Source organism: Hyperoodon ampullatus (assembly GCF_949752795.1).
Source record: "Hyperoodon ampullatus genome assembly, chromosome: 10".
Classification (NCBI taxonomy): domain Eukaryota; kingdom Metazoa; phylum Chordata; class Mammalia; order Artiodactyla; family Ziphiidae; genus Hyperoodon; species Hyperoodon ampullatus.
Genome location: NC_136923.1, coordinates 1,642,109 through 1,653,222, shown reverse-complemented (window position 1 = coordinate 1,653,222; position 11,114 = coordinate 1,642,109). Strand labels below are relative to the sequence as shown.

At 60.2% G+C, this 11,114-nt stretch overlaps 1 protein-coding gene across 3 annotated transcripts; it reads right to left on the bottom strand.

Moving 5' to 3' along the window:
• Positions 1–5,318: 5,318 nt before the first annotated feature.
• On the bottom strand, positions 5,319–10,925 carry ABTB1 (ankyrin repeat and BTB domain containing 1). 3 transcript variants are annotated; one of them, XM_079713847.1, is made up of 12 exons: positions 10,821–10,925; positions 9,553–9,615; positions 9,410–9,465; positions 8,391–8,535; positions 8,110–8,269; positions 7,966–8,011; positions 7,622–7,717; positions 7,419–7,537; positions 7,076–7,171; positions 6,807–6,974; positions 5,855–6,055; positions 5,319–5,789 (listed from the first exon to the last, which is right to left on the bottom strand). In XM_079713847.1, the coding sequence occupies exons 1-12, from the start codon at positions 10,874–10,876 to the stop codon at positions 5,583–5,585; spliced, it is 1,413 nt and encodes a 470-aa protein (XP_079569973.1). In that variant the 5' UTR covers positions 10,877–10,925; the 3' UTR covers positions 5,319–5,582. The 3 variants fall into 3 exon arrangements, with proteins under 3 accessions (XP_079569973.1, XP_079569974.1, XP_079569975.1); XM_079713848.1 differs by having other exon boundaries at positions 5,319–5,673; XM_079713849.1 differs by lacking the exon at positions 7,076–7,171.
• Positions 10,926–11,114: the final 189 nt, after the last annotated feature.

Here is an 11,114-nt window from a genome sequence, read left to right as displayed (position 1 = left end):
TTTCAGGTGTACAGCTAAGTGATTCAGTTATACATATACATATATACACTGTTTCTCAGATTCTTTGCCCACATAGGTTATTAAAGAATATTGAGTAGAGTTCCCTGTGCTATACAGTAGGTCCTTGTTGATTATCTATTTTATATATATAGTTGTGTGTACATGTTCATCCCAAACTCTTAATTTATCTCTCCTCTGCCCCCACGCTTCCCCTTTGGTAACCATAAGTTTGTTTTCTAATTCTGTGTGTCTGTTTTGTAAATAAGTTCATTTGTATCTCTTTTTCTTTTAGATTTCACACATAAGTGATATTATATGGTATTTGTCTTTCTCTGTCTGATTTACTTAGTATGATAATCTCTGGGTCCATCCATGTTGCTGCAGATGGCACTATTTCATTCTTTTTTATGGCTGAGCAATATTCCATGGCATGTATGTACCACATCTTCTTTATCCATTCCTCTGTCGATGGACATTTAGGTTGTTTCCATGTCCTGGCTATTGTAAACAGTGCTGCAGTGAACACTGGGGTGCATGTATCTTTTCAAATTATGGTTTTCTCCGGATATATGCCCAAGAGTGGGATTGCTGGGTCATATGGTAGTTCTATTTAGTTTTTTAAGGAACCTCCATACTGTTCTCCATAGTGGCTGTATCAATTCACATTCCCACCAGCAGTGCAGGAGGGTTCCCTGTCTCCACACCCTCTCCAGCATTTGTTATTCCTACTTTTTGATGGTGGCCATTCTGACGGGTGTGAAGTGATACCTCATTGTAGTTCTGATTTGCATTTCTCTAATAATTAGCGATGTTGAGCATCTTTTCACGTGTTTGTTGGCCATCTGTATGTCTTCTTTGGAGAAATAACTATCTAGATCATTTGCCCATTTTTTGATGGGGTTGTTTGGTTTTTTGATATTGAATTGCATGAACTGATATGTTTTGGAGATTAATCCCTTGTCGGTTGCTGTGTTTGCCAGTATTTTCTCACATTCTGTGGGTTGTCTTTTCATTTTGTTTATGGTTTCCTTTGCTGTGCAAAAGCTTTTATTTAGGTCCCATTTGTTTACTTTCGTTTTTATTTCTATTACTCTAGGAGACGGATTGCGAGAGATCTTGCTGCGATTTATGTCATAGGGTTCTGCCTATGTTTTCCTGTAAGAGTTTCATAGTATCCAGCTTTACATTTAGGTCTTTAATCCATTTTGAGTTTATTTTGTGTATTTTTGTGTATGGTGTTAGAGGATGTTCTAAAGTAAGTCCCCTACATAGGAATGAGTTCTGTTCCGAGAGTGTGTTCGTCAGTCCAGTTTGTTTGTAAGTCCAACAAAGTTAGCCTAGGTACCAGCTAACACAGTGGGCTATGTAGTACTGTACTGTAATAGGGTTATAATGCTTTTCACACAAATAATACATAAACACAAAAAATAAAACGTTTTTAATCTTACAGTACAGTACCTTGAAAAGTACAGTAGTACAACACCTGGGATACAAGGGCTGGCATCGAGTGAACAGGCAGGAAGAGTTACTGACTGAGAAGGGAGAGGAGGTGGGAGACGGTAGAGCTGAAGGATCGTCAGCAATAGGAGACGGAGGGCGAGCTGCCATTTCACTCACGCCTGACGTTGATGGAACGCGTATTTCGTTCGCAACTTGAAGGTTTGTATGTAGGGGACTTACTGTAATTTCATTGTTTTACATAACAGTCGTCCAGTTTTAGCGCTGTGGTTTTCTTGGTCTGGTGTCTGCCCCCTGCTGGGCAAGGCTGGTCTAGCGGCCTGAGCAGGCTCCCTGGAGGGCAGGGCTGCTGCCTGCCCACTGGTGGGTGGAGCTGCGCCGTGTCCCAGGTGGCTGTGAGCTCAGCAGGTCCTGAGGCAGCCTGTCAGCTGACGGGTGGGGCTCTGTCCCCCAGGGGGCTGTTTGGCCCAAGGCTCCCAGCACTGGGCCTGCAGGCTGTTGGGTGGTGCTTGGTCTTGGTGCTCACAGGCCAAGATGTCAGCCCAGCAGCAGCAGCTGTGTTCATGGGCCGAATGTCCCCCAGTGTATCTGCCACCGGCGTCTGTGTCCCCAGGGTGAGCCTCAGCCGCCCCCCACCTCTGCAGGAGACCCTCCAAGAACAGCAGGCAGGTCTGGCCCAGGCTCCCATCGAATACTGCTTCTGCCCTGGGTCCTGGTGCATGTGAGGTTTTGTGCGGCCCTTTAGGAGTGGGGTCTCTGCTCCCCGGTCCTGTGGGGCCCCTGCAGTCAAACCCCGCTGTGTTCACAGCCAGATGCTCTGGGGGCTCCCGCTGCCAGACCCCCAGGCTGGGGAGCCCGACGTGGGCTCAGGGTTCTCACCCCTCGGGGGGGAACCTCTGCAGGGTCGTCTTTCTCCAGTGTGTGGGTCGCCCACCTGGGGGTGAGGGACTCCTGCTGTCGCGTCGTCGTGGTTCCTTCTTTACGTCTTCAGCTGTAGAAGACCTTTTCTGGTAGGGTTTGGTCTTCTCCGTGGATGGTTGTTCTGCAGGTGGTTGTGGTGTTGGTGTGCTCGTGAGAGGTGAGCTGCTCCCGAGATGACTTCTGATGAAATGTTCCGTCATTTTGGGGTAGGTCCCATGGGGTGGCCAGAGCTGGCCGTCCCCTATGCAGAGGCCCCCTGGGGGGCATGTAGACCTGAAGGGTGGCCCCCTCCCGGAGGCCCGCACTCCTCCTACAGCCCGAGCCTCAAGGGGTTGACTGCGGGCAGTGTCCTCTCTGGGCTGTTCCTGCCTCCTGGGAGCTCCCATGGAGCACGGACTCCTGCTGAGGGCCATCACGTGGCAGGTGCCCGACGGGGTGACACAGCTTGCCTCCTCTTGGTGGGGCAGGAGGAGGGACGATGGAGCACCAGGCTGGCCCAGCGCGGGGGGAGAGCACGAGGTGAGCAGGAGAGGGGGCGTGTCCGAGGGGCTCGGGGTAGATGGGAAGGGAGCACAGGCTGGTCCCAGAACTGGGACTCTGAGGGACAGAAATCTCCTGCAGCAGCAGCACCCCGCCCAGGATGGTGCATGGGGGGAGCCTGCGGTGGGGGTGCAGTGCTGGGACCAGCCACAGCGGGGAGGCAACCGCCCTGGCCGGAGGGTGTCTGGAGCCTGGGGTAGAGGACGTGGCCGTGACCAGGTGGAGGCTGGTGGAAGCGGCAGCTGCTCTCCCACTCGCTGCCCTGAGTGTGTGGCTTCCAGCCTGTGGACCATGGTGGCTGCTCCTGCCACAGCATCCTCATCCCAGGCCACTGGGAGGGAGGAAAGGAGAGGGGCAGGGTGAGCTTTTCAAGGACGAAACCAGAGACCTCATCTGCCGTTTCTGCTCACATCTAGGACCTGGTGGCATGGCCACGGTAAATGCAGGGAAGCTGGGAAATGAGCCCGGTGCCCACAGCAAAGGAAGGGCACAGAGGTGAGAGAGACAGCAGGCTGTGCCCAGGAACCAGGCGTGCACCCCAGGCTTTCCAGGAGGGGAGACTTGGGCTCAGTATCCAGCTGGAAGATGCCAGCAGGGCGGGTGAGAGTGAGCTAGAGGTGAGGCAGGGCCCCAGCTGGGGCCGAGGTGGCAGGAGGGGTCCCGGAGACCGACCCGCGGCTGCCGTGGAGGCTGGGCGACAACTACCTCGAGGGCCGAGGAATCAGAACACGGGTGTCCATCTCCAAGACTCCACAGGTAAGAAGGGGCTACAGCGTGTGCCCAGAATTGCTCGTGTTCCATCTTCCAGGAAAAAAAGGTCAGTTCACGTCGAGGTTCAGTGGGCTGAGCCCTGCCCCTGCTGGCGCCTCCTCAGGACCCCGTTTGACTCTCACACCAGGTTTGGTGGCTGGTAGTGCCGCTCCCATTTAGACCGTTAAGGATGCTGGGGTTCTGCCAGGTCCCCGACCCACGTGCAAGACACCCGCTGCCTCCCTGAGGTGCAGGTGGGGACGACCCAGGTGCAGGGTGCTGATGGGACTCGGAGAACTAAGCCACTGGCAGGGGGTGGGGGGGCTGGAGTGCCTGAGGGCAGCTTCCTGGAAGTCCCCGCCTGAGGCTGTGCTTCAGGGTTTTACCAAGTGAGACATTTTTACGCTAGCAGAATGCTCCAGGAATTCAGGCTGCCCCTAGCCCTGGCAAGAGCACTCCTAACCTTGTGACGGCACCCTCACCCCTCCTCACTCTGCTGCAGTGAGGTGGACACTGAAAGCTACGTAGGAGTTTTCCAGGTAGAGGAGCGAACATATGCATATGCATGCTTTTTTTTTTGCAGGTGGGAAGATCATTATAGGATGGGTTAAAAAAAAAAGTATATCTTTGGGCTTCCCTGGTGGTGCAGTGGTTGAGAGTCCGCCTGCCGATGCAGGGGACACGGGTTCGTGCCCCGGTCCGGGAAGATCCCACATGCCGCGGAGCGGCTGGGCCCGTGAGCCATGGCCGCTGAGCCTGCGCATCCGGAGCCTGTGCTCCGCAACGGGAGAGGCCACAGCAGTGAGAGGCCCGCGTACCACCAAAAAAAAAAAAAATATATATATATATATCTTTGGGTAAAGGGCCAGGACTAGGGCGAGGCAAGTGAGGGACCCCCTTCGGGCACATGACTTAAGTGTGCACCAAAAACCTTAGTAATCAAAATAAGCAATATTTTAATGTTAATACTTTACTTTTAAATCAAAATTAATGATAAACCAAATATTGACATTTCGAAACAGGATTCCTGGTCGTCTTTTGCTCCAGTCCCCCAGGACTCAGCCAAGCACGGTCTGCCTGTGGTCCCTGCACTTACACTCCACTTTATGTACAAGCCGTTTTTCTTTTCTGTTTTTCTAATGGTTGGTCTGTTTTTCCCAATGTGAAAAATGTCGGGATGTTGTGATGGAATAGAATGCATATAATTTCTCCCAGTAAAATGTATGGAAATTTTTGATTCAACAATGTTCACTTAGAAGCAGGCCCTGGGCTGAGGGAAAAACAGTGGCTTCCATCCTCAACAACCCCTGGACTGATACGCACCACAGCCAGTGGCCGAGGCAGGTGGAGGGAGCCAGGCTGGGTCCGCTTAGCTGGCACCCTGTGCTCCAAAATGCAGGCTGCTCTGAGGCCGAGGCCCCACAGCGGTATGAGCAGCAGCTGCTCAGTAAGTGAGCTCAGAAGCCCCGCCTTAGCTCATCTGAGGGCAAACACCTCCGGCCCCGTGAAACCTCCGAGGGCCAAGGGGGAAGGAACCCTGTGCCCAAGAGGAGTCTGGTCATCCGAGGGGCTGCCTACTCAGACCCCCAGACACGGGGCCCTGCGCCCTGAGCTCCCCCAACCCCGTCCCTGGTACACAGACTCCCATGGTGAATTCAAGCTTTATTGCCCGCCTCTGCCCAGGAAAACACACGAGGAGGGCCAGGAGCAGGTAGGACGGGGGAGGTAGGCCCGAAGAGACCGTCCGCCAAGTTTCCCTGAGTGGTGCCCAGCCCCAGGGCCTTGGGGCTGGTTTGTGCTGCGGGAGAGGCCTCAGCCCAAGGTGCCCCTCCCCGGGGTCCCCAGGCACAAGAGGGGAGCCCCGCTGAGCGCCTGCCGGCACAGTGACTCACAAAGCACGCCGTGCACAGCCCTCAGCAGTCCAGGCCGATGGACACCAGCAGGTCCTCCAGCGCCTGCAGCTGCTGCTCCGCCTGCTCCATGGCGCTGCACGTCTGCGCGGTGCTGCCCACGTGGAAGCGGATGTCGTCCACCAGGGGGATGGAGTCCGTCTCCTGCCGGGCCGTCACGGCCGCAGCCTCCTCCCTCACCGCCTCCACGAAGTCCTCCCGCTCCACCAGCTGCGGACAGGCCGGCTCAGGGCACGCCCGTCACCTGCCCTCAGCCACCCCGGGCCCATGCTCACCTTCTCGATGACCTTGGCCATGTACTTCGTGCACTGGTCCTCCAGGCGCGCCAGGCCAAACAGCTTGGCCACGCGCCACACGCCCACCACACTGTCCTCGTCCAGCAGCTGGGCCAGGCCACGGCCACACAGCTGCTTCAGGCCTGGCAACAGGTACATGTCGGCCACACTCAGCACGTCGTAGGCCAACTCGGGAGGCAGCTGCGACAAGAACGGAGGTGAGGAAGGGCAACCGAGACTTAAGAATGGGGTCCACAGGCTGAGCCAGGGGCTCACATTGCAGCCAGCTCTGCCCCGAGCACCGCAGCCAGAGCCCGTGTTTCCCACCTGCTGTGGCAGGCACGGCCTCCAGAGGACGAGGGAAGCTGGGTGCAACTTCCACCCAGTCCAGGCGGGGGCACCTGCGTGGCCGTCACCCCCTTCTCCAGGAGCAGCTGTAACAGGACCCTACGGCCCCCTTCTGGGAGGAAGTGTGCTAACCCTGCCCTGGGCACTCACCGCAGAGAAATAAAACAAACCCCGTTCCTCAGTCACCATATTACTACAGTGACCTGCACGCAGGCAGCGCACACCTGCCACCTCCTCACCTGGGGCAGCTGCCTCAGGGCAGCCAAAGGGCCCTGCAGTGACCCCAACACGCGAGGCCAGGGCTCCCCACTGTTGCAGGAATTCAGGGTGACTGTCCCCGCCCACCCCCCTGGTTGGAAAACCTGGGGACCCCAGGTGGCTACACTGTGTCTCCAAGTGCCAGGTGCTCACGCCATGAGTCTTGTCACTCATTCCTGCCCTGGCACCAGGACCCCTCCCCCTGACAGAAAAGTTCAAACAGGACCCACACTCCAGCCTCCTGGAGAACAGGCCTCTCAGAGCCAGTGCAGACCTGGGCGCTCCCGCTAAGCCCCGTGGTGACGTGGCCTGTGTAGCTCCCCCCACCCCTGCCCAGCACACACACCTCGGTGTGATCACTGTAGATGTAGTACAGCACGTGGGTGAAGATGGCGGGCGAGATGTCGTGCAGGGTGATGGCCAGGAGGCCGCCTGACGCCTCCAGCTCCTCGTTCTCTCGGAAGTGGTCGTCCAGCAGGGCCCGGAAGTAATCGCTGCGGCCACAGAAGAAGGCCTGTGGGAGGCTGGGCTCAGGATGGGCCAAGACTTGTGCCTGGAGGAGCTGGCCCAGGGCTTGAGGCAGGGGTGGGGGTCCGGAGGGAGAAAACTTAGTACCTTGTGACAGAGGAAGCTGTAACCGTCCACTCGGAAGCAGACATCAGGACAGCTGCTGAAGCCATCGCAAGGGCAGGGCAGCTCCCCAAGACCACCCTGGCGGGGACAGGAGAGCAGGCAGGAGGTGGGAGAGCAGCCAGCCCCGGCCAGGAGCCCGTTCTAGCTCATCCTGGAGGACGACCGCTGCCCCACGTGCTGACTTAGATACAAGACAACTAAAGCAAGCAGGCCAGCTCAGAAAAGGGAAGCAACTGGGCTCTAGGTTTAAAGCGCATCCCCATCCCCATCCCCATCCCCAGACACGCCCCCTACCCACAAGCCCAGCCCAGGCGGGTGCGCTTACCCGGAGCTCAGGGGGCTGGGCACAGTCGGCCAGTAGGGCCAGGTCCTCCCGCAACCGGGGGTCTGCCTGGGGGGGCTCGATGGTCAGCACCTTCACACACGTGCCTGGCTTGGAAGCCACTGTGGAGGGGAGAAAGCAGCTTCAGGGAGCCGGGCGGCCCACCAGCTGCTGCCTGAGGCCCCAAGGCCTGGGCATGCACTCACCCTTGGCTTCCAGGTTGCCGAGCAGGTCCCACAGCTGGCACTGCTTGGCCAGACGCTCACAGTCGCCGACATGCTCCACACCGACGTCCAGGCAGCCTGGGTATGGGGGGAGGCTGAGCCTGAGGGGGCCCTCGGCTGCCCCGCGGCCGTGCCTCAGCCCACCACCCGAGTTCTACAGGACCCGGGACAGACAAGAAGGGCGCCTCTGTGGGTGGGAAAAGCCAGCCCAGGAGGCAGCTGGAACCACCCTGCACCCCAGGGGATGAGCACCAGGAGAGAAAAAGTGGCGCCAAAGCCACGTCTGGGTGTGCTGCAGCCCCTCCCTACCCAGACCCAGGGCTCACCTGTGTACAGGTACTGCAGAAGGGCCCCAAAGGCCACGGGGTTGATCTGTAGGCAGAGACCGCAGGGAGACAAGGTCAGAGGCAGCCACTCAACACAAATTCCCTGCTCACCCTCTGCCCTCCCCATCCCCGGGAGGGACGCACCAGAGGGTGCCTGAGGACCACGACACTCTTGCCCTTCCATTTGGTGTCGAGCATGTGTGCGAAGTAGGTGCTGCGAGCACCCAGGATGCAGCGATGTGCCCGGAAGGACTTCCCGTGCACCAAGAAGACCACGTCGCTGTGGGTGCCGTGCTCCAGGAGGCTGGGGGCAGTGGAGGGGGTGCTCAGCGGTGCCGCCCTCAAGTCTCCCCACTGCCCCTCATCCCCACACAGGCCACGCCCACCGCAGGCCCCGTGCAGGGCTGTCCCGCTCTCAGTCTCACCGCAGCAGGAAGCTGTAGTAGGAGTCCCGCCGCCAGTAGGAGGCTGTCACCTGCTTGTAGTCACGCAGGGCCCGGCGGATGGCATCACTCTGTGCCCCGTAGAGACAGCGCTCCCCATCGAAGGTGTTGGCCTCGCAGCGGGCTCCTGGGGACGGCAGGGCTGCCCAATCAGCAGCAGCCATGGGGCTGCCCGCCACAGCTGGGGAGGGGCCTGGGGGAGAGGCGCCTCTCCCCCTCCCCACCCCAGCTACGGGGCCCAAGTTGCCCTGGGCCTGCTCGCGCCCCAGCATCCTCCCCGGCAGGGCCCAGGCACACGCCACACACCACACAAAACAGACGGTTTGGAGGCTGGCCCTAATCTATGCACTGGTGGTCTGGGGACAAACCCTAGGCAGAAGGGTCCCCATCCTCACCTAACTGAGGTTCCTGGGGCAGAAAGACATACACAGATTTTAGCAAATGAGGTCAGGTGCTCTTAAAAAAAAAAAAAGCTAAGCAAGACGAAGGGAGGGTGACTGGTGGCAGCTGCCACAGGAGAGGCTGTGGAAGGTCACTGTGGCAGAGACAAGGTGCAGGGGCCTGAAGTGAGTGAGAGCCATGCCAAGACCTGGGAAAGGCCTTCTGAGCAGAGGGAACACCAAGTGCAGTGGCCCTGAGGGGCACGTGGGGAGGCAGCAGAGGGCTGGCCGAGGCGAGGTGGGGAGCGCCCGTCACGAAGCAGCTCAGGGCAGGCCAGGTTCTCTAGCTCATGGGAAACACAGCGGGGCAGCCACGCAGGCCGGGAAGCGGGTCACACTGGCCGTGGGGCGTGCCCACTGTGGCAAGGACAACACGCGGCACGCGGTAGGGGACAGGGAGGGGCCGCCACAGGGAGACGTTGACCCGGGGCTGGGGAGCCGAGGGGAGAACCGGCTCTGAGGGCAGAGCTAAGGGCACTTGCTGAAGGGGTGTGGGACCGAGAGGGGACGCCAGGGCCCCTGGACACAGCCCGCGTACACCGCCCCGCCCCGCGCGCTCACCGTTGGCTAGCAGGTACAGCACCAGCTCTTCGTGTCCACAGAGGCAGGCGTAGTACCTGAGGGGGAGGTGGGCGGCGCAGGGGCGCTGTCAGGCCTGCAGGCCCGGCCGCCCCCCAACCCCCCGGCCCCGCGCCGGCACTCACAAGGGGGTGCTGTCCCACTTGTCCCGCACATTCACCTCCACGTCTCGCTGCTCCAGCAGGTACCTGGGCAGGGGAGGTCAGAGCCTGGGTCAGGATGGGTTTGGGGTCTGGAGAGAAGACCTGCGGAAGTGGAAGGAGGGAAGCCTCCCCAGGTGAGGGCAGAGACCAGAGCAGGACAGGCATTTAAGGCAAAGGAACCACGAAGAGTGTGGATGTGGGAGCCCCTGGGCGTCAGAGGCCCCAGAGCTGAAGAGGCTGAGCATCTAGGCTGAAGGCGTATGGGAGGGAGGGGGAGGGAGGGGGAGGGGAGGGGGGAGGGAGGGGGAGGGGAGGGGGGAGGGGGGAGGGGGAGGGAGGGAGGGGGGAGGGAGAGAGGGAGGGAGGGGGAGGGGTGGGGCCCTGCCTCTGCCCGAACCCTCGGGCTGCAAGGGGTGGCAGGTTGGCCTTCCCAGGGCAGGGGGACTGGAGATGGACAGGACGACCAGGAGACTTGCAGGCGTCCTGGCAGCGTGGAAACGAAAAATGGACAGATTATAGAAGGCAGAAGTCAGGAGTCAGGAAACAAGGCAGCAGAGGAGACAGACGGGGGGGGGGGGGGGGGGGAGGGAGACCACCAAGGATGGTGATGGACAGGGACCCGCTTCGGGGAGACGCCCAGGTTGGATCCCACAGTGCACACTTTGGGGGCTACCAACTAACTCCCAGGTGTCACCCGACCCTGGGGAGGAGCCCCGGGAAGCTGCGGGGCTCAGGAAGTCCCCGACTGGCCCAGGGGAGGGCGCCAGGGGAGGTCGGGACCAGGGATGGGGGAAGGAAAACAGGTGCCTCCTATCGCACATCAGCGGCCCCTCCCCTCCCCGTGCGGCCCGCGGAGACGGCGATTGCAGCACCCGGGCTGCGTCAGCCGCAATGAGGAGTTCCCGAATCTCTGAGAACCAGACACTGGTTCCGGGCCACAGGCGTTCCCAGCGCGGGGTCCGCAGCTCATCAGAGGAGCCACGTCGGGGGCGTCCCAGGCCTGCCCCCAGGGTCTGACCTCCTGGCCCTTCTCTTCTCTCTGCCCCTCTCCGCCTCCTTCGGGCGTCCGCGTCGCAGTCTCCCCTCCGGAACCCCCAGAGTCACGCCAGCACCCGACCCCCGCTCAGAGAGCTGCCTGGACCGGGGCGGTCCTGCTTCGGCGCCCGGGCCGCCCCCGTCCCCCACCCCCACCCCGGCCAGACGCTCCGCGGGCAGCCCACTCACACCCTCTCGGGGCCACGGCTCCTCACCGCACTCGGCCCACGTCCCCCTTCCTGCAGCTGGAGAACAGGTCGCAGGTATCCATGGCGCGGACGACCCCGGCCCCGGCCCGTGGACCCCGGGGCAGCGGCGAAGCCCCGCCGGATATAACACAACACAACGCGCCGCGCCGCGCCGCGCCCCGCCCCGCCCGCTCCGCTCCGCAGCGGCGCCTGGCGCCCGGAGGACCAACCCGGGATGCATGCGCCCGCCCCGCCCCTCCCCTTCCCTTAGTCCTCTCCCCCGACCCCGCCCCCAGGCGCAAGAACCAGTCGCGCAGGCGG